This window comes from Lissotriton vulgaris, chromosome 1_1 (genome assembly GCF_964263255.1).
Source record: "Lissotriton vulgaris chromosome 1_1, aLisVul1.2, whole genome shotgun sequence".
Lineage (NCBI taxonomy): Eukaryota > Metazoa > Chordata > Amphibia > Caudata > Salamandridae > Lissotriton > Lissotriton vulgaris.
The window spans coordinates 1,998,760,373-1,998,781,054 of NC_141685.1; the positions used below are offsets into that span (position 1 = coordinate 1,998,760,373).

The following is a 20,682-nucleotide window of genomic DNA, read 5'->3' on the forward strand; positions in this document are numbered from 1 at the left end:
TTGCTCATGTCTGTGGTTAACTGCTGATAAGTACACATGTATATAATCTGTATATATGAACAATATGATGTTTTCAGTATTCTGAGCATGCTTACACATCTGTCACATTATTTTACTTTTTGGGAATAGTAATGAGGTTTTTTCGGCTCATTGTTTGGTTTAGAGTGACTATTGATTATTTCCGTGGATAGTAAGCTTAGTTTTAGTTTTTCAGTCGAGGTATTTACTCACCGCAACGATGGCGGCCGATTTCCATCTGAGAAAAGCAGTCCTTTGTTAGTGTTTTGTTGTTGGACTTGTCAGTCACAGCATCTCTTTAGAAGTCCTTCGTTAGTGTCCATCATTGTACTTGCTGGTTACAACGTCACGTGATAGCGGAGTTTTGCGGCGTCGAAGGACATTTAAATAGAGTGGTCCTCTGTTAGTGTTTACAGCGGAACTTGTTGGTAACAGCATTTGGTGAAAGCGGAGTTTTTCGCGGAGTGGTAGATACTGGAGGAGGTTCAAGCGGAGTTCTAGATTTTGAACTACAACTAAACCGGTAAGATTTGGGAAGTTGTAGTAATAGGGAAACGTTTGTACGGCATTGTTCGTTAAGGCTTTTTGAGAGAGGGTTTAATTGAGACACTATGTTTTTGCGCTGTCGTTCTAGGGGCTGTTACGTGGTCGCGTTCTACGTATCACAATATTTTGAAAACTGAGATCAGGATTGGACACTATCATAGCCGTTTTTGGTAAGTCGACAATGAACAGTTGGTACATGTTCACAATAATCAGTGTAATACTAGGTTTCGTTGATGTAGGGTTGTTGTAATTTTCCAGGTACCATGGGCGTGGTTTTGAAAGTATCAAGTAAGCAGGTTTTTTGGTTTTTTGTGTTATCACAATGGTGTTGGTTTTTTGGGTCACACACACTTTTGTGCGGTTAAAGTTACTTCATATTCAGTAAGCATGTTTCTTTTTTGTACATGTAACATTGTTTACTCCAGTTGTGATAAAAAGCTCATTGCTGTGCATTATTTTTGTAGATGGCACTTGGTCCTGTGAGACCCGAAATGCATAGAGCATCTTGAAAAGAATAACAGAAGAAGACTGTCAGAATTTCTGTGTTTTTTGAAAAAATCATAGCATGTTGTGTACTGCATTTAAAAGAAGTTTTATGATTTAAGACTATGTGAAATAAGTGAATATTTATGGTGTCAAAATAAATGTTCAATCAAGTGAAATATCTTTGTATCATTGAGAAAAAGCGTTATTACAAGTTTGGGTAGATCCCACTGGTAAATGTGCGTAGGGGTCGGGACCTATGGTCTCGAGGTAGGGAGTTTATAGTTTTCGACACGGCTCAGACAAACGTGTCACCCTTGCAGCACGCCAACTAAAAAGATAGAAAATCCAAATCAAATTACCATAAGCGTATCAGCATTAAGCTTAACAGAAGGTAGTGCATCTCTAACTCCTTTAAAACATCCTGATAAAGTACCTTAAATCATTGTATCACATCTTTTTGTTCAGATTGCTACAAATCATTTAACTATTGGTAAATTACCTTTATTCACCACTTTGACTGCTTATTTGTCGATTAGTTTAAATAAAGGTTGACCACGGGAAAATGACATGTTTTCCAAGCAGCATATCCAACTAACAAAATATATGTAGGATATGGAAAAAAAGAGAGGTGAAGAGAAATGGATTTGTAAAGGAAGAGAAAAAGCAATAAAATACATTTTGAATTTCTTTTCTCCCTCATCCATTTTGATCGAAGAGCCAATTAGAAAGTTCACACTCGTTGTAGACAAAACACTCTTCTGTAGGAAAAGTTTGTACGGTACTGAATTCAATGAATCTAATATTGAAGATAAAGTGCATATTTGCTGTAAACAGTAATCTCTACTTGCGCAAAAGTTGCATACAGTACTCTCAGTATATTTATCTTGTGAAAAAAACGTACTTTGTTCAAATAACTTACTAATTGCACACAAGGCCCTGTACTACTGTGGCCCTAGAATTCTACAGAATAAAATCGATTTCTACGTCCCTACGAGATACTTAAAGTCACACCACCAAGCGCAGGCCAGGACAAAACGTACAACGAAAGTGAGGGCAGGAGGATGTTCATTCTCATATCTGGCAGCTAAGAAGTGGAACGGACTACCCCAAGACCTACGTCTCACAGCTGACTATAAAGCTTTTAGAAACAAACTTAAAACTCATTTGTTCCCCAAGGTCTAATAGCAGACAGCTCCATCACACCCACTGGCGGCCTTACCACGAGTTCCCGCTTCATAGCGCTGTGATATCCTTTGGGAGGAATGCTGCACTCTATAAATACATAAATAAATAAAGTGTCCCACTGTTGCAAACCATGTTTTCTCTCATCTTGTGCAAAGGTTGTCTACAGTACTATATTCCAAAAACCAAAATGAGGAAGATATATTAAAAAGAGAGAAAAAAGAGAGGGAGAGTGGGGGACGATTTGCACTTAAGGAAACTTACAAAAGATATGATTCTGAAAAGTAAACAATAATGCCTAAGAGCATTTCCATTCAGTCAGTTCTACCAGTATTCACAAATAACACCCATTCCTGCTGTTTGTCATTTAAAGTGTAAAAGAAAGGAAGTAATAAGTTCATCTATGAACATTCCTATTTTCAATTTAGTCATTCACATATTGACTCCACATTTCCTATGCTTTTTTCACATCTCCTTATTAGAGTGGAAATCACTTGTTCATTTATTCATCTACGTCCTTTAAGTTTCTTTTGTATATGCACCAAATAATAAGAAAGATTGGAAGAGATTACGTGTTTTTTCCATTATTTTCATCCTTCTTTTAAAGATGAATATATAAATCAGCATCGGTGTTCAATCCATGGGGAATTTCCGTACCCATCAATAATATCTTTTTAGATTCTTCTTGGCTAAGTTCCAATTCCTGATTATCTCCTCGAGGTCATTCCATAACATGTTTAATGCCATTGTACTTTATGTTTTCTGATCTTCCATCATGTAATGTATTTCCCCACACATTTGACCATAGCATATTGGAAATCTTGATTATTTATAGCTCTTACATGTTGCAGGATACGGAGCTTCAATTTATTGTTGGTACTGCCCACATGTTTAATTCCGCAGATGCATTTTAGAACGTACACTACTGATTCTGTTTCACATGCTATTCTCACCTGCATTGTGTTCTTTTTTCCATATACAGTATCATATTCTGTAGTAATGTGGCCTTATTTACAAGCTTTACATTTAGGGCATTTGATAAAGCCTTTCTTTTGATTCAAGAGCCAATTACTCATGTTGTCTTGCACACTGACTGGTTTCATATAGATGCAAGTGAGGAGATCTCCTATATAGGGAGCTTTTTTTATATGGGATATTGGTTGAATCGGGAAGTATGTCTCTCAAATTCCCTTCCATCTGTAAAATTTTCCAATTATCCTTTAACAGGTTTCTTACTTTACCACTTGATGTATTATAATCCGCAATATGCCTGATGATCTGTGTTTCATTCTTTCATTTCTCATTTTTATCTTTAGTTTTTAACAATGTTTCTCATTTTTTCAATCCAGCTCTCTGCAGGGCATCATTCAAGACCATTTCCGGATATCCGCTCTCTTGGAATCATTCAAGCATCTCAATGGCTTGGTCCTTAAAATCTGATTCCTCTAAACAGCATTGTCTCACCCGTAGGAACTCCCCATAAGGGACATTCCATTTCAATAGCAGGGTGTGAAGTATGCTGTTGGTACTTGTGGGTTTCCTATACAATTTGGCGCAGATTTTCTCTCCCTCATTGTAATTTTTGATATCTAAAAAATTGATTTCTTTATCCTGAATTTCAAAAGTAAATTGCAAGTTCAAATTGTTCTGATTCAAAGATTTTAAAAAACATTAAAAGTTCGATTTTTCACCTTCCCATATTACAAAAAGGTTGTCCGCTCCACATTGATCTGGTTCTGTTTACCCCAGGCTATTTCTGGTTCCCAACGCCCTATAAAAAGATTTGTCTATGTGGGTGCGAATGATGTGCCCATGGCTGTTCCTTCTACTTGTAAAAAATGTTCATTATTGAGTAAAAAACATTATGATGAGGACAGAAAATGATCTAATTCAGCAACATATTTGAGTGTTCTAATAGATGTGAGTGAGTCGGTAAAAAATACTACATGCTTCAATTCCATCTCAATCAATCAATCAATGACGGCATTTATAAAGCGCGCTACTCACCCGGAAGGGTCTCAAGGCGCTGGGGGAAGGGGTGTGTTACTGCTCGAAACAGCCAGGTCTTGAGTTGCTTCCTGAAGGAGAGATGGTCTTGGGTGCGTCTAAGGTGAGTGGGGAGGGAGTTCCAGGTCTTGGCTGCCAGGTAGGAGAAGGATCTTCCTCTGGCGGTGGTTCTGCGGATGCGAGGTACGGTGGCGAGTGCGTGGCTGGTAGATCGTAGCTGGCGCGTGGGCGTGTAGAAGGTCATTCGGTTGTTGAGGTACTTGGGTCCCAGGTCGTGTAGAGCCTTGTGTGCGTGGTTGAGGAGTCTGAACGTGATTCTTTTGTTGACGGGGAGCCAGTGCAGTTCTCTCAGGTGTCCGGTGATGTGGCTGTGTCGGGGGATGTCCATGATCAGTCGTGCGGAGGCGTTCTGGATTTGTTGGAGTCTTATCTGGAGTTTGGCTGTGGTTCCGGCATAGAGGGCGTTTCCGTAGTCCAGTCGGCTGGTGACGAGTGCCTGGGTGACGGTGTTCCTGGTTTCAGTGGGGATCCATCTGAAGATCTTACGGAGCATGCGCAGGGTGTTGAAGCACGAGGAAGAAACGGCGTTGACTTGTCTGGTCATTGACAGGGAGGAGTCCAGGATGAAGCCCAGGTTGCGTGCGTGGTCTGTAGATTTGGGGGCGGTGCCCAGGGCCGGGGGCCACTAGGAGTCGTCCCAGGCAGAGGGTGATGATCCCAGGATGAGGACTTCCGTCTTGTCTGAGTTCAGTTTAAGATGGCTGTTTAAGACGGCTGTTCCATCTAAATATTAAATCGAGGTATATGATATTCAGTGTAGCCATATGATAATTTGATTTCCAAGGTAACCTGTTTATTCAATTTGGAAAATCCTGTGAGTCCCGCAAATAAGAAAGGCTCCTTACATATGGGAAGAGAAATACGTCAATGAATCTTAAAGTGTTTTCCAATAGTGCACCTATTGACCAGACTATATGTCTACCCGGGGGATTTACCATGTCTTTATGCACCTTGTATATATGTACATAAACAGGGCTTGAGTCGGGGTACCACGCGGGTGGACGGCGTCCCCCCACTTATTTTACTGGGAGGACGCCGTCCCCCCTGCCAAACAGCTGGACTTCACTCTTTGGCCTCTCTGGGACGAGATCGGAGCGCACCTTTCTGACGTTGCTTCCTTTCCCGACGTCACTACCGGTGACAGCGTCCCCCCATTTCTCTTTTTAGGACTCGTGCCCTGTATATAATATATAAAGAAGTGTTGGACTTAAATATGAGCCTCGAGAGACGCCTTGGTTAATGGATGTTGCAGACGATTGAAAAAAGGCAGTGCAGACTGTTTTGAGTTCTTCCACTGAGAAAAGAGTCAGTCATTTTAGGGCGGAAGACGCAATGGAAATTTTAAACAGTCTTTCAAGTAGCATGGGTCACCATGTCAAAAGACGCTGGTAAGTCCAACAGGATCAGGGTAGCACCAGGATCCTTACTTTTTTTTAAACCATCAGTTGCAGCAACAACTGTATTTTCTGTGCTACGGTTAGCACAGAACCCTGAATGACAAACAAAGAAAGGAGTTAGATTTCACATAAATATTAGGCTAATTTTCAGTTTAAATTTTCCATCAAATCCGCTGTGAATGACTTAATCAATCATTGACACTTATATAGCGCGCTACCTACCCGTAGAGTCTCAAGGCGCTGGGGGGGGGGGGGGGGGGGGAGGGGGGGGGGGGGGAGGGGGGGGGGGGTGCCGCTACTGCTCGAACAGCCAGGTCTTCAGCTTCTTCCTGAAGGAGAGGTGGTCTTGGGTCAGGCGCAGGTCGGGTGGGAGGGAGTTCCAGGTCTTGGCGGCCAGGTAGGAGAAGGACCTTCCTCCCGTAGTCGCTCTTCGGATGCGGGGGACGGCAGCGAGGGCGTGGTTGGCTGATCGGAGGTGGCGTTTGGGAGCGTAGAAGTTGATTCGGCTGTTGAGGTAGCTCGGGCCCTGGTCGTGTAGGGCTTTGTGTGCGTGGGTGAGGAGGCGGAAGGTGATTCTTTTGTTGACGGGGAGCCAGTGAAGGTCTCTCAGATGTACGGTGATGTGGCTGGTTCGTGGGATGTCGAGGATGAGTCTGGCTGAGGCGTTCTGGATCCGCTGGAGTCTCTTCTGGAGCTTGGCGGTGGTACCGGCGTAGAGGGCGTTGCCGTAGTCCAGTCGGCTGGTGACGAGGGCCTGGGTGACGGTCTTCCTGGTCTCGGTGGGGATCCACCAGAAGATCTTCCGTAGCATGCGTAGGATGTTGAAGCACGCCGAGGAGACGTTGTTGACTTGCCTGGTCATGGAGAGGGAGGAGTCCAGGATGAAGCCCAGGTTGCGTGCATGGTCTGTCGGTTTGGGTGCGGTGCCCAGGGCGGGGGGCCACCAGGAGTCGTCCCAGGCGGAGGGTGAAGAGCCCAGGATGAGGACCTCCGTCTTGTCAGAGTTCAGTTTCAGGCGGCTGGTCGTCATCCACTCGGCTACCTCTTTCATCCCTTCGTGCAGGTTGGCTCTGGCGGAGGCGGGGTCGTTGGTCAGGGAGAGGATCAGCTGGGTGTCGTCGGCGTAGGAGATTATGCTGAGGTTGTGTTTGCGTACGATGGCCGCGAGGGGGCTCATGTAGACGTTGAAGAGGGTGGGGCTCAGAGATGACCCTTGAGGGACGCCGCAGATGACTTCGGAGGCCTCTGACTTGTACGGTGGTAGGCGGACTCTCTGTGTTCTTCCGTCGAGGAAGGAGATGATCCATTCCAGCGCCTTGTCCTGGATTCCAACGTTGCTGAGGCGCTGTACTAGGGTGCGGTGGCAGACAGTGTCGAATGCCGCGGAGAGGTCTAGGAGGATGAGGGCCGCTGTTTCTCCATTGTCCATCAGGGCTCGGATGTCATCGGTGGCGGCGATGAGGGCGGTCTCGGTGCTGTGATTGGCTCGGAAGCCGGACTGTGAGGGGTCGAGGGATCCGTTCGTCTCGAGGAAGGCGGCCATCTGCTTGTTGACGGTCTTCTCGATGACTTTGGCTGGAAACGGGAGGAGCGAGATGGGGCGGTAGTTCTTGAGTTCGGTGGGGTCCGCTGTTGGTTTCTTGAGTAGAGCGCTGAGTTCGGCGTGTTTCCAGCTCTCAGGGAAGGTGGCGGTGTCGAAGGAGGTGTTGATGATGTCCCGCAGGTGGGGTGCGATGACAGCGTCGGCCTTGTTGAAGACGTGGTGAGGGCAGGGGTCGGTCGGTGATCCGGAGTGGATGGAGTTCATTGTGCGGATGGTGTCTTCGGTGCTGATCGGGGTCCAGGCGTGGAGGGTGGTGGTGGGGGGTGGTTGTTCGGTCATGGTGTGCGTTGGTTGGTTGTTGAAGCTGTTGTGTATGTCCGCGATCTTGTTGTGGAAGTATGAAGCGAGGGAGTTGCAGAGGTCTTGCGATGGGGTGATGTCGTTGTTTCCTGCGCTGGGGTTGGAGAGCTCTTTCACGATGTTGAAGAGCTCTTTGCAGTTGTGTGCGTTGTTGTCCAGCCGGTCCTTGAATGCTGTTTTCTTGGCGGCGCGGATCAGCTGGTGGTGCTTCCGGGTGGCAAGCTTGAGGGAGGTCCTGTTGTCCGGTGTAGGTTCCCTTCTCCAGACTTTCTCGAGGGCTCGGCAATTCTTCTTGGAGCTCTTGAGTTCGTCGGTGAACCACGGGGCTTTCTTGCTGCCGGGTCTGCTGGGCGGGGTCCTCAGCGGGGCGAGCTCGTCCGCGCAGTTGCTGATCCACTTCGTGAGGTTGTCGGCGGCCTGGCTGGGGTTCGCTGAGCTGGCAGGAGGGTGCTGGCTCAGGGAGGTGGCGAGCTGGTCTGCTGTGATCTTGTTCCAGCTTCTGCGGGCGGCCTGTTGCTGGTGGTGGTGGGTCGTCGTTCTCTTGAAGGTGAAGTGGACGCAGCTGTGGTCCGTCCATTGAAGCTCTGTGGCGTGGCTGAAGTCGATGTCTGGGCTGGAGGAGAAGACTGCGTCCAGTGTGTGTCCGGCGAGGTGGGTGGGGGTGGACACCAGTTGCTTGAGTCCAAGATTGGCGAGGTTGTCGAGCAGGGTGCTGGTGTTGCGGTCGTTGTTGTTCTCCAGATGGAAGTTGAGGTCCCCCAGGAGGATGTAGTCAGCGGAGGGGAGGGCATGCGGGCTGACGAAGTCGGCGATGTCCTCGCTCAATTGTGTGCGTGGTCCAGGGGGTCGGTAGATAAGGGTGCCTCTGAGGGTGGTGTTCGGGCTGGTGTGGATCTGGAAATGCAGGTGTTCGGCGGTGGTCAGGGTGTTGTCGGTGCTGGTCGTGAGACGGATGGTGTTCCTGTGGATGATGGCGATGCCTCCTCCCATCTGGTTGGCGTTGCGGTCCCTCCGGACGATCTTGTAGCCAAGGGATAATGGGCGACTGTGGTCTGAAACTCAAGGGTTGGACATTTCTTTAATACAGGATTAACAAAGCTGTGTTTCAAAAAAGGAGTGAAAAATCTGCACATTGAATGAGAATCCTGATTCAATGATGCCACATTATCAACAATGGCTGGAATAACTCATAGTGGATAGGCTGTATTAAAGTAAAAGTCTCTAAGATGTCAGTGATTGTTTTGGTGAAGTGGGCCGGAACTGTCACTAAAGTCTTTTAAATCAGTTGTAGACAGTGAGCAAACTTCTGTCTTGGAAAGAGATCTGACAGTTTTAAACATTTCTCTTATTGAGCTGCTAGACTTAAATATGGATTCAGTAAAATGGGTATAGCGAGTTGTCCACAATAATTTATGATAATCTCTAAAAATTGAATTGTACTTGGATTTAAGACAGCCATCACCTGCGCTTTATTTAATGAAAAGCCATTTTGGCTTCATGACGCTCCTATGTAAACCAAGGTGACTGATGGCATTAGTTCTTGGGCATTTGTTAGTAGAAAGGAAGCAGCATTTTGTAATGTGCATAACTCTCATTTGTTAAAAAAATGGATGCTGCTAAATTAATATAATTGCTAATGTGAGGTGGAGATGATGACCTTGACTGTAAGCTTTTCGTGCGGCCATTTTCTTATGATGCTTTTCCCTTTGCCCACGGAGCAATAGATCCCTAAAAGTCCTACTGCAACATGCCAGTCCGCCCTATTCAATAACATCCACACAATGCTTGCTACAAAAGGATGCTGCACAGTGCCATTGAATCTACTCCTAAAAAGTTAGACTATCAACTGGACCTTCTACTAGATTTTTTCACTTGAACATTCTAATTGTAAATTCCCACTTTGCAAATAATCTTAAAAGTGAACCCAACCTTTCTTTATATGAACATTTTTAACTGAAATCTGTGATTTTTAATTTACATTTTTTTACATTTCTGAACATACCGTATAATTTTGTACATAGCAGGGTTTGTGAAGAAAGGCTCATCGAGTTCATTGTGACCCCACTGTCGATAACACAATAAATCAACAATCACATCTTTACGGAAACGGCGCTGGTACTCAACAGCCAATCTTGTGGCACGCAGCACTTCTTCAGGGTTGTCTCCATTGACATGAATTATAGCACATCCAACTACTTTGCCTGGACAAAGAAAAACAGAAAACGAGAACGATTGAGTTAAACTAAAAGCATAAAACATGTGACTTTGCAGAGTATTAGTAAGTACTAGTATCCAAATAAGAACCCTCAATGCAGGACATTGCCAAAGCAATTCTTTAAATCACAGACAAAAACCAGGAGGATATCACCAGACACGCTATTAAAGCAATTTACAATGGAAAAAACCAAATACAGATTAAAAGCACTTTTTTAATTAAATGGTCTGCTTATTTCTATGACATTTAACAAGAATAGAACAAGCATTTATTTAATGCAGTTCTCCTTATGCCTGTGGGGGTAATCTCCAAAGAACCCAATTCCGAACCTTCCACAGTATAAATCAATGTATTCCATCTCCTTACAATATTATTGACAACTGCCCCACACCCTCTCATGCTTTTTGTGACAACCCTGAGCTTCATACACAGGTCTCACCCTTGTATAACCTAAGTCCATTTCATTGTGACAAACGCCCCCCCCCGCGCTGCTTGTCACCACCAAAAGACTACATCTCACTTTTCTATCACAAGGTCCAGTCGCAGAAAAGCCCACTCGGCATGTGTGAATCCCTCCTCATCTAGGTTTTAGAGGAAGGGCGATCTTGATGTAGAATTAATCAGGCAGCTCAGGTCTGTGCCAAGCATCGCCTCATTAAATTCCAATAAGAGCGAAAGACCTCTTACCTCCACAAATTGTGAAAAAAAGTCTCCCACCTCCTTCCAACATCGCATATAGACGAATCAACAGTTCTGCTCATCAGCTACAGCCATGTCAGGGAAAGGATATGGCTTAGCGGCTAGGGAAGCAGACATCGAAGCTGGGGACCTGGGTTCGAGTCTCAGCAGGGACGCTCAACATCCTGAGATTCTGGGAAAGTCACTTGATCTCCCTGTGCCTAACAAAAAGGAATCTGTACATCTGTAACACAACTGGTGTTCATGTAAAGCGCTCTGTATACCTTTGGGTCTAGTTCGTGTTATATTTAAAACTTGTGAGTGAGATTACCCATTCGTAGACATCTGATTTTCCCTGGTAATCCTTCCATTTTAGCCGCAATGGCAGAAAATAATCTGGCTTTTTAATCCCTAGCGATTTATGTAAGGGAGTCTGTCGTGGAGGAGAGCAATTGTCAGCTTCGCCTCGAGGGGGCTGAACTCCAGAAATTCCTCATTCACTTGCAAGTACAGTCTCAAGGCATAGCGAAGCAGCAAGTATCTGTAAAATTGGGATTTCTCCAGCCTACATTCCATTTGCAGCCGAGTAAAGAATTTCTTGTCAGGGCCAGTCAGAAAGTGACCCAGAGAGGTTACCCCTAGGGCGTCCCAGCAACGGAACCTCACACCCTCAAAATGCAGGGCATCTCATGCATCAGCATACACCCCTCCACCCTCTCAGCAGAGAGCTCAGAGTGAGGATGTGCAAATCTTCAGTACTGCCCGCATTAGAGGGGCAGTCTACCTCAATAATTGTAATGGAGCGGGAATGTCTGTTCATGGACCATCTCTCAAATCTGTAGACCAGGTCATTCACAAGGCCATATATCCAATCATTGAGGACAGAGTGAATGGAAACTCTGTAGTAGGATAGCAGATGAGTCATCCACAATCCCCCATCAAATGTCGATTTGCAACACTTGCTGAAGGTAACCCACTGAGGCCCCTCTCTCCATAAAGAATACAGTGAGGGCTGAGGTGAACGCCATCAGGGTCAACCTGGTATGCAGTATGGATAATTTTGTACTGTGTACAGCAATCGTGAGAGGGTAATAAAGCTTTAGCATTCCCACCACCCAAGTATGGACAGAGGTAGGGAAGATCAGTGCTACAGGTCACTCTGTGTTGCCACAAGGAGCTGATGTTGTCAGTTTCAGTCTGTGTCACAGTAGTATGTATATTAATACCCAAATAACAGAATCCCATGGTCGCTAGACTCAGACCTACACCCCAAGCCCATTCTTCTGTCAAACTTCCCACCACCCATGGCCTAACTGGGAACAATTTTGTCTTGTGCCAGTTGACCCAGAGTCCCTGAAGCTATCAAGGATTTTCATGGTATCAGGCAAGCCCCGAAATGCAGGAATGACTGCCATACACTAACAAGACACCTTCATATAAAGACACCTGATCTTCAAAAGCCCAACATGCGAGGGTGGACTCAGAGAAGATGTGCCAGGGGCTTTATCATCAACACAAAAAGTAAGGGCAACAGAGGGCATCCCTGGTGCATGCCCCTTTCTAGGGGAAATCATGCTAACAGAGACTCCCCTACAATTCTAACCTGAGCAAGTGGTTTGCCATATAGTAAGTGAACATACGACAAGTAGTGGGCCCGAATCCAACATAGTCGAGTAGTAAGAACATGCAAGCCCATAGAACACAGTCGAAGGCCTTTACAAAGTCAAACAGATGTATACGGCAAGAGGCTCCTCTAGTCCATCGGCTATTGCTAATGCACTGATCGATGTAGCCTAATGCTGCTTTGAGCTTTAGGAATTAAATCAGCGATAAGAGCGGTGTGCTGGGCTGCGAGGACCTTGGCCAGTATTTTACTTTCACAACTGATCAACAAAATAGGCCTGTATGATGAGAAGAGTTGTGGGTAGCAGTCTGGTTTGAGGGTGGCGATGATATGAGACTCCTGAAAGTCACCCGGGAGGGGTCTTCAGCATTGTGTCTCTACATACAGATCCAATGAAGGCTGCGTGAGGATGTCGGACAGACAACGGTAAAACTCAACTGGGAGTTTGTTGGGACCCTACACCCCCCCAACAATTTTAAAAAGGTCTCAGCTGTGGTAAGCAGTTCCCCCAGCAATTGACACTGAGCAGCATTCAGGCATCACAGGGGATGGCCAAATAATTAAGTTGTGAAGTGCCACTGCAGAGCGGGTTCGCACTTCAGGATATAGTGAGGCGTAATAGGTGGCAAATGCGTTTGCCATGACCTCTAGAGCAGCATGGAAACCTACCCTCAACTCATCCTCAAGCGATGTTGTGAAACGGTTTCTAGTTGTATGTTGGCTTAACCAGTCCAATAGTTTACCTGTCTTGTTTCCATGTTCACAGAGTTGTCTCTGAATCGCTGCTGAAGCATCAGCATGGCTTGCACCAATGTGTGGCATGTGTCCTCTGAAAATGCCCTTGTGTACGCACACTCTGATACTTGTGCCACATGCTGCAGGCCTGCAGATTCCCACTTTCATTCCTGCATTTTATGGGCCAACTTCGATATCACAGTCTCTCTTGTTACCAACCCATACACACACTAATAGAGCGCAGCTGAACCTGCATATCCAGTGTTTTCATGGAGGAATAGTGTGGATTAGTCTCATACTCCCAGAAAAGCTGCTGAATCCGCCACTAGGCATTGAGACTCCAAGGAATCGAGGGGAGTGGATGGCCACAACGAATACACAACTCCAAAGTCATGGTCAGACTGGCTCATGGTGACTAAAAGTATTGCAGATATGAGAGAGTAAATGTGTGGTAGGGACCAGGATATAGTCAAGAGAGGTTCCATGGACCCCTGAGAGGAAGGTATATCCCCTGCGTTCACTAGGACTGTGGGGGCATATATCAATGAGACCTAAGGACCCAGCAAAGGATCCCAGCAGATAAGCTGAGGGGAGGCAGCATGGCAAGGGTCTGGAAGGGTCAGGGACAGCATAGACTGCGTTACAAAGGTCTTGAAAGTGCAGAGAAACATCAGTTCCGACTACTCCAATTTTCGCCTCCAGCATAGACTTAGAGTCACTGTTGGCCACTACATTGAGGACTGTAGAGTAGTGGTCATATCGGAGTGCTGCTGAGGCAGTTCCCCCACTGTAGATGCAGTCACCGTTGGTGGGTCTGAGTAATGTATATGTCCATCTTTCGCTGGGACGAGAATGAGGATGATCTAGGACATCTGCCTGGCATAGTGAATCTGTACAGGTAATCAGCGAAAGTGAGCAGAGGAAAAAAAAAAGTGAGGCAGTATATCTCACCTAGTACAGTCGCCTGCCCAGCATCAAGGCGGTCAACCCTGTGCTGTTGCTCATCTCCCAGGTGTGTAGGGCCCACCGCCCCTTAAATTACAGGTTCTCAAGTGTTTTAATCCTTCGTAGCGGCATTGCGTTGGTCAACAGCACCTTGTGTTGCTGGACAATGCTAACATGAAGGTGGGAAAAAAGGGGGAAGACACAGTACAGTTACTCCAGGAGGAGCGACAGGGGTGGGGGGAATCCAGCAATGCACCTTCAAACTATCTACTACAGGATGACCCGCACAGTTTCAGCTGCGGAAGGTCCAATGTCGGCACCCAGCCTGCTGTAATTTGCGAATCCACAGTAAAGGAGACGAAGCTGCTGCAGACGTGAGCCAGGTCCCACTGTAATTTCAGGAAGATCAAGAAGGTCCCTCCGGCAGCACCATCACAGGTTGGCACTAGCGGTTCCTCCCAGTAAGCCAATTGGCCCACTGCACCAGAGTTCTCTTCCAGACCACAGAGAAAGATACTCGTTGAGCCCAGGGGCCCAGATCCATCTATCTGGAGGAACGAGAGAAGTGACCCTCTTAGAGGCTACACAGGTGTGCTCGCGACATTGCGGGGTATATGTTATGTTATGTTATGTTATGTTATATTAATTTATTGTGCGCACAGCTACTCCAGCCAAGGAGCGTCCTGGCGCATAGACAAGGAGAAACATAACACAACAGGAAAATCTGTCCATCTATGGCCAGCACCAGCCAATCCCCATACCGCCTATCACCGTGCAGAGTTGGGCGGGAGCACAACTGGTGTTTGAGCCAGGTACAACAAAGTCCCCAGAAAAGTTACAGGGCATGCACAGGATTCTCCCGGTATGTCCAGGGGAACGGGGCGTTGGGAGTTCACCTCCTCACTGTAGGGCGGCCGTCGCCATATTGGATCCTGTGGCCCGGTGCACTCCACCGATGTAGCAGCCTGCCATCCTCTCAGCTGGCAACAAGAAGGACAAGGGATAAGTCAGGCATCCGGGTTATGTGCAACATAGCCATCTAAAACATCTAGTATATAATGCAGGATGGTGACAGATATTTCAGGCAATGGTCGGAGCAATATAAGAGTGTATCCACCATGTTGGCTGCCTAGCCACCAGAATTACTTATTTTGAGGGTCCTCTCATCTGTTCCTGGTACTTTTTCCACACACTTTTTCCACACCCCATCGAGACTGTGGAGAGGAACTGAGAGAGCATCAACAGCAATAACTCAGCATGTAAGATGTTTGCATACCTTGAGACCTTACTAATCATGGCACAAACACACTGGAGAAGAGTGGTGAGGAGTATGCCAGGGTGGTACAGTACAAAACAGAAGGATGATTTTACTTATCCAATAAGCATCTGTTCTTGGCATGTAGAGCTGTAGATTCACATGCTCTGCATACTTCTGCCATCTAGGTTTTGGGTCCAGATGTTTCCATTTCTTCGAAGAAGTCTTTCCAGTTACAAGGTAAGGTGACTCCTCCTTTCGGTGATAGTGCGCATGGGCATCAACTCCATTTTTAGATTGTTTTCCCACAGAGGGTGAGAATTGAGTTAGTAAATGGAGAATAGAGATGTCTATGCGTATGTATGTAAAGTAAGAAACTGAAACAACTATAGGCACCCGAAGAGGCAAGTGGGTGCCTATGAGTCTATAGCTCTACATGCCAAGAACAGATGAGTGACTGGGTAAGTAACATTATACATTCGAGGCATGTGAGCTGTATATCACATGCTTTGCATATACTATACAGCAGAATACTCCAAAAGCGGTGGCTAACCTGTAGCTGTTGCAGTTGTTTGAAAAAGTGTTTTAAGTACTGCCTGGCCTACATTAGCTTGCTGCCTCGTTGGTGCTTGGTGAATGTGTGCGGCGTAGACCATGTTGCTGCCTTACACATCAGCTGGGGGAATTTTCCCTAAGAAGGCCATAGTAGCCCCTATTTTGTGAGTGGAAAGCGCTCTAGAGGGTATTATAAAAGTTATTTTCACTTTCACATAACATGTCTGGATACATTTCACGATCCATCTTGCAATGCCGGAGTTAGATATGAGATTGCCTTTGGGTAGTGGCGAAAAAACAACAAAAAGTTGCTTTATCTTGCGAAATTCTTTTATCCTTTTTATATAATACAGTAGAGCTCTTCTTACATCTAGTGTGTGTAGAGCTCGTTCTGCTACAGAATCAGTTTAAGGAAAGTACACAGGTTACTCAACTGATTGGTGGATATGAAAAGCAGAAACTACTTTAGGAAGCCATTTGGTATTAGTTTGAAGAACCACTTTGTCTTTGTGAAGCTGAAAGAAAGGCTCTTGAATAGTTAATGCCTAAAGTCCAGCAACTCGGCTTAGTGAAGTGATTGCAAAGAGAAAAGCAACTTTCCATGAGAGGAACTGTAATTGACACCTGTATATTGGTTCAAAAGGTGGACCCATTAACCTAGTAAGGACTATGTTTAAGTTCCATACTGGTGTAGGTGGGACTTTTGGTGGTATTACTATTTTTAATCCCTCCAGAAAAGGCTTTAATCACTGGTACTCTGATAGAGAAAAGGGTTGTCTGTTTTGTAAGTATCCAGCTACTGCTGCTAGATGCAATCGAATAGATGTATTGGCTTGTCCAGATTGCTGTGAATGTAAGAGATAACAGTTGATAATTTACACTGAAGCATCAAGATGATTGATATTGCTATTGTCGCAATAGTTAACAAATTGTTTCCATTTTGCTGCATAACATGCCCTAGCAGTAGGCTTTCAAGTCTCTTTTAGGATATTCATACAGTCTGGTGGTAATTGTAAATAACCAAACTCTATGACTTCAGGAGCCACATCGCTAGGTTGAGTTCTTTGGGATTTGGATGTTTGATTTCTCCATGGCTCTGAGTGAGGAGACTGGAGTTGAGATACAGCTTTTGGTGTGGAACTAATGAGATCTCCATCAGAGTGGTGAACCAAGGCTGACGTGTCTATGTGGGAGCAATGAAAATCATTTTGAGGTATCTATGTTTGAGCTTCCAAACAACTAAGGGGAAGCGGAAGCAAATATCCCTGACCAGTTCATCCATAGGGCATTGCCTTTGGAGAGCGGGTGTGGGAACCTGGAACCAAAGCTAGTGCATTTTGCATTTTGATCCATGGTGAACAGGTGTAGATGATGAAATCCCCATTTCTCAATGTAGGGGAGGAGATTCTGAAGATGAAGTTCCCACTCGTGGATTTGTTGTCTTGTCTGCTGAGAAGGTCTACAATCTGATTATTTAATCCTGGAAGATGTTCTGCTAGGAGATACACTAGGTTGGTCAACTGACCCTGGAACTGGTTCCACTGACTTGCTAAGCATTCATGAAGGGTGATGCAAGAGAAGTCTTGCGTGGGGAACAATTACAATGCTAGACGCCATCATCTCTAGCGATTGCATGAATACTCTTGCTGATAATGTTTGGTTGTGTTGAAACTGAATGAGAAGAGAGAGACTGAATACTGTGAATTCTGGATGTATTGGGAGAGGCCAGAGCTTTCTGAGCATTTATTGTGGCTCCCAGATAGCTTTGTGAGTTGGAAGACTGTAGCTGAGACTTCAACGAGTTCACTATAAATCCTAGTTGGTGAAGTAAGTGAATGGTGGCTTGAGAGTGTTGGAGACACATTTGGTAAGTGCTGACTTTGATGAGCCAGTCAATTTTGGAAAAGGTGATGGACAGAGTTTCTGAATGATGCAGAATACTCCTACCCAGTCAAGAGATCAGGGCTTGATCCATCACCGATTTTTAGCTCACTACGCCATCCCAGCTCAGAACCTGGCTACATGCAAATTAGTCTGTTCCTGTCCCAGTGCATGATGGGAACAGGGCAGACCAAACTACCAAGCCAATTCTTCACCAGAAAGGAGACAAGCTACCGGGGACCGGTTTCTGGCATTTCAGCCGTCATCGGCCCGGCTTGCTTGAATCCTGATGGTGCAATGAGCTAGGGACTCACGTCTGAGTATACCCTCCCACACATAGTGTTGATGAGCCAGTCTCCAGGTATGGGAAGACGTGGCTGTCGGTCTTCTCAGATGGGCTGGGACTACTGCAAGGCATTAATACCCTGGGAGCAGTGGTGATTCCAAACGGTAGTACTTTGAAATGGTAATGGTGACCCGCTATCATGAATCTGAGGTATTTTCAATAAGCGGGATGAATTGGAATGGGGAAATATGCGTCGCTTAAAGCTAGCATGGACATAAAGTCGCCCTGCAGTAAAAGTGAGAGCACTTGTTGAAGTGTACCCATGTGGAAATGCTCTGACAGTATGTAGTGGTTTAGCTCTGTTAGGTCCAGAATAGGTCTCAAGGAGCCGTCTTTTTGGGGAATTAATAAATAAAGGGAGTACACGCCTGACCCTGGATATTGTAACAGTACAGGCTCTATAGCTCCTTTCAGAAAGAAAAACTAGACTTCCTGTTTCAGTAGGAGCAAATGTTCTGGTGACATTTTGTGAGAGCGTGGTGGAATGTTTGGAGGACTGTCAGTAAGCTTCAGGCAATAACCATATTGGATCATTCCTAACACCCATTTGTCTATCGTGGCAGATTTCCAAATGAGGAGAAATTGTAGAAGACATGTGTTAAATGATATGGGGAAGTGTAGGCAATTCACTGCTTGTTAGGGGAGGGTGAATTACGTGGTGTGGAACCTTTGCCCCTACCTTGACCATTGTTACCTCTGTACCCTCCTTTAAAGAAACCTCTTGTAGAGGAAGACTGATTGTTGCCTTTGTACGAGGAGGTAGTATCATCTGAGGTCATGGTTTTTGACCCTCCACGATAGAAGGAGCGGCAAAAGGAGCCACAATTAGAAGGGAACTGGCTACTTCTGTGTCTTTTTTTATTTTTTCCAACAATTTACCTACTTTGAGCCCGGAGAGATGCTCCTTGACAAAGGGAGTATTTAAAATGGACTGTTGGACATCAGGTTTGAAACCAGAAATCTTTAACCATGCATACCTCCTTAATAATACAGTGGTGTTGATCTCGCTAGCTGAGGTGTTCACAGCATCTAAAGCACATCTAATTGATGAATTTGAGATGGTCTTCCCTTCCTGCACTAAATCTTAAGTTTTTGCTTTGTGCTTATCTGGTAGGTATTGGAGCAGTTGCTCCATTTCGTCCCGTGTTCCCTATAATATCTGGCTAGTAGGGCCTGGGTGTTAGCAATGCGCCAATGATTTGATGCTTGAGCAGCTACTCTTTTACCAGAGGTATCTAACAGTTTTGACTCTTTGTCTGGAGGGGGAGCGTCACCTGTAGTTTGTAAATTGGCCTGTTTACGGACATTAGAAACAACCAAAGAGTCTAGTGGTAACTGTCCATTAATAAAAGATGGATCTGAGGGAGCAGGCTTATATTGTTTGTCTATACAGGTTGTGAGAATACGAGCACGCAGAAGTTCTTTAAAAATATCATTGGCATGTCTCATCATACTTTTGAGCATGGGTAGAGTCTGGCTAGCTCTGTGTGTTACTGGGTGTTTCAAATAAGAAATCTTCCTCTAGAGATTCTGTGTGTAACTGTACTCCGTGATATTCTGCAGCTCTAGCTAGTAATTCTAAATATCCCACATTGTCGTCAGGAGGGGAAGGCTGCGCAGGGTAAAGATCGGGGTCATTATCTGTGGTTGAATCAGTATTGTAATCCTTCCAGGGATCTATTGGTAAAATGTTGTCCCCTGTCATCGTCATCAGGTGGTGGTGAAGAGTCAGTTGGTGTAATGAGTAAATGCTCCAATGGTAGAGACAGTGGTGCAGGGCAACATGGTGAAGGAGGAGGAGGAGAGGGGTTAGTACCTAAATTCTTCTTCTTCAAAGGAATATGATAGTGTGTGTCCTCGGGTTCAGGCTTGCTTTTCTGAGGCAGTTTAGTAAGGACATGTCCTTTATGTGGATTTATATAAAGTTCCTATTATTTTGGGCCTGATTTCCGTGGTGGGATGTCGAAAATTGGATCCTGCGGCTTCAGAAGAATTTTTTTGTTTCGGCGCCAAGGGCTTCGGTGCTGGGATGGAGAGGCTTTTCGGAGTGAAAGATTTCGGTTGCGAAACCAGCTTTGATTTCGGCATCAATGATTTCCGCTTCGAAGCGGTTTTCGTCTTCGATCCTGAAGGTTTCGGCTCGGTGCCTGTCTTTGGCCGACTCGATCCCGAGCGGGAAGGGTTGGTGACTTGTTTCAGTGCTGAGCCAGGAGGTTTGCAACAGAAACATCTTCTCGTTGTCGACCATGGCCCAAAGGCAGGGGTGGAACCGAAGCCTTTTGCTTGGACTGTTGTGGAGTTTGGGGCAAGGAGTGTTCGGTACTCACTGGACGTTGAGCTTGTGGCAAGTCTTCTTTCTCTCAGAGTCCGATTCCGGAATAAACCCAAATTCTTATTGTTCTTCCTCAGCCCCTTGTGCATCAAATTCGTGCTCGGATCCTTCACCGAAGATGTCCGGTGTGTATTCGACGTTTTGAGTCTGCATTTCAGGACGTCGGGCCCAACAATCACAGCTGGATCCCCATAAGCAGGGCGATGGAAGCGAGCAATGGTCCTGTGCACAGAAGTGCTTGTGCAAAGCTTGGCCCAGGCACCGAGCAAAACATCAGTGAGAGCTTCAGTGAAGGGTAGTAAGGGTTCTGATGAGAATACCCCCAGTTCAAGCATCTCGTCAAAAAGTTTGTTTTTACTTCAACCCTGGGCAGCTGTAGGTCCAGGACCTCAGCCGGCTTCCGAACCACCACCACGAAGAACACCACTTCCTCTGTAGCCACTGTGGAAGGAGAGAGTAAGGCACTGTCTGGTGAGGTATTTAGACCACTAGTGTTCATCAGGTACTCATGCCAGTT

At 45.7% G+C, this 20,682-nt stretch overlaps 1 protein-coding gene across 1 annotated transcript in view; it reads right to left on the reverse strand.

Moving 5' to 3' along the window:
- The window catches only part of DHTKD1 (dehydrogenase E1 and transketolase domain containing 1), a 1,474,452-nt gene that overhangs the window by 899,577 nt on the left and 554,193 nt on the right, over window positions 1–20,682 (reverse strand). The window contains exon 7 of the mRNA XM_086919908.1: window positions 9,602–9,800. Coding sequence (XP_086776034.1) covers window positions 9,602–9,800 — 199 coding nt within the window. The remainder of the gene's footprint in view (window positions 1–9,601; window positions 9,801–20,682) is intronic.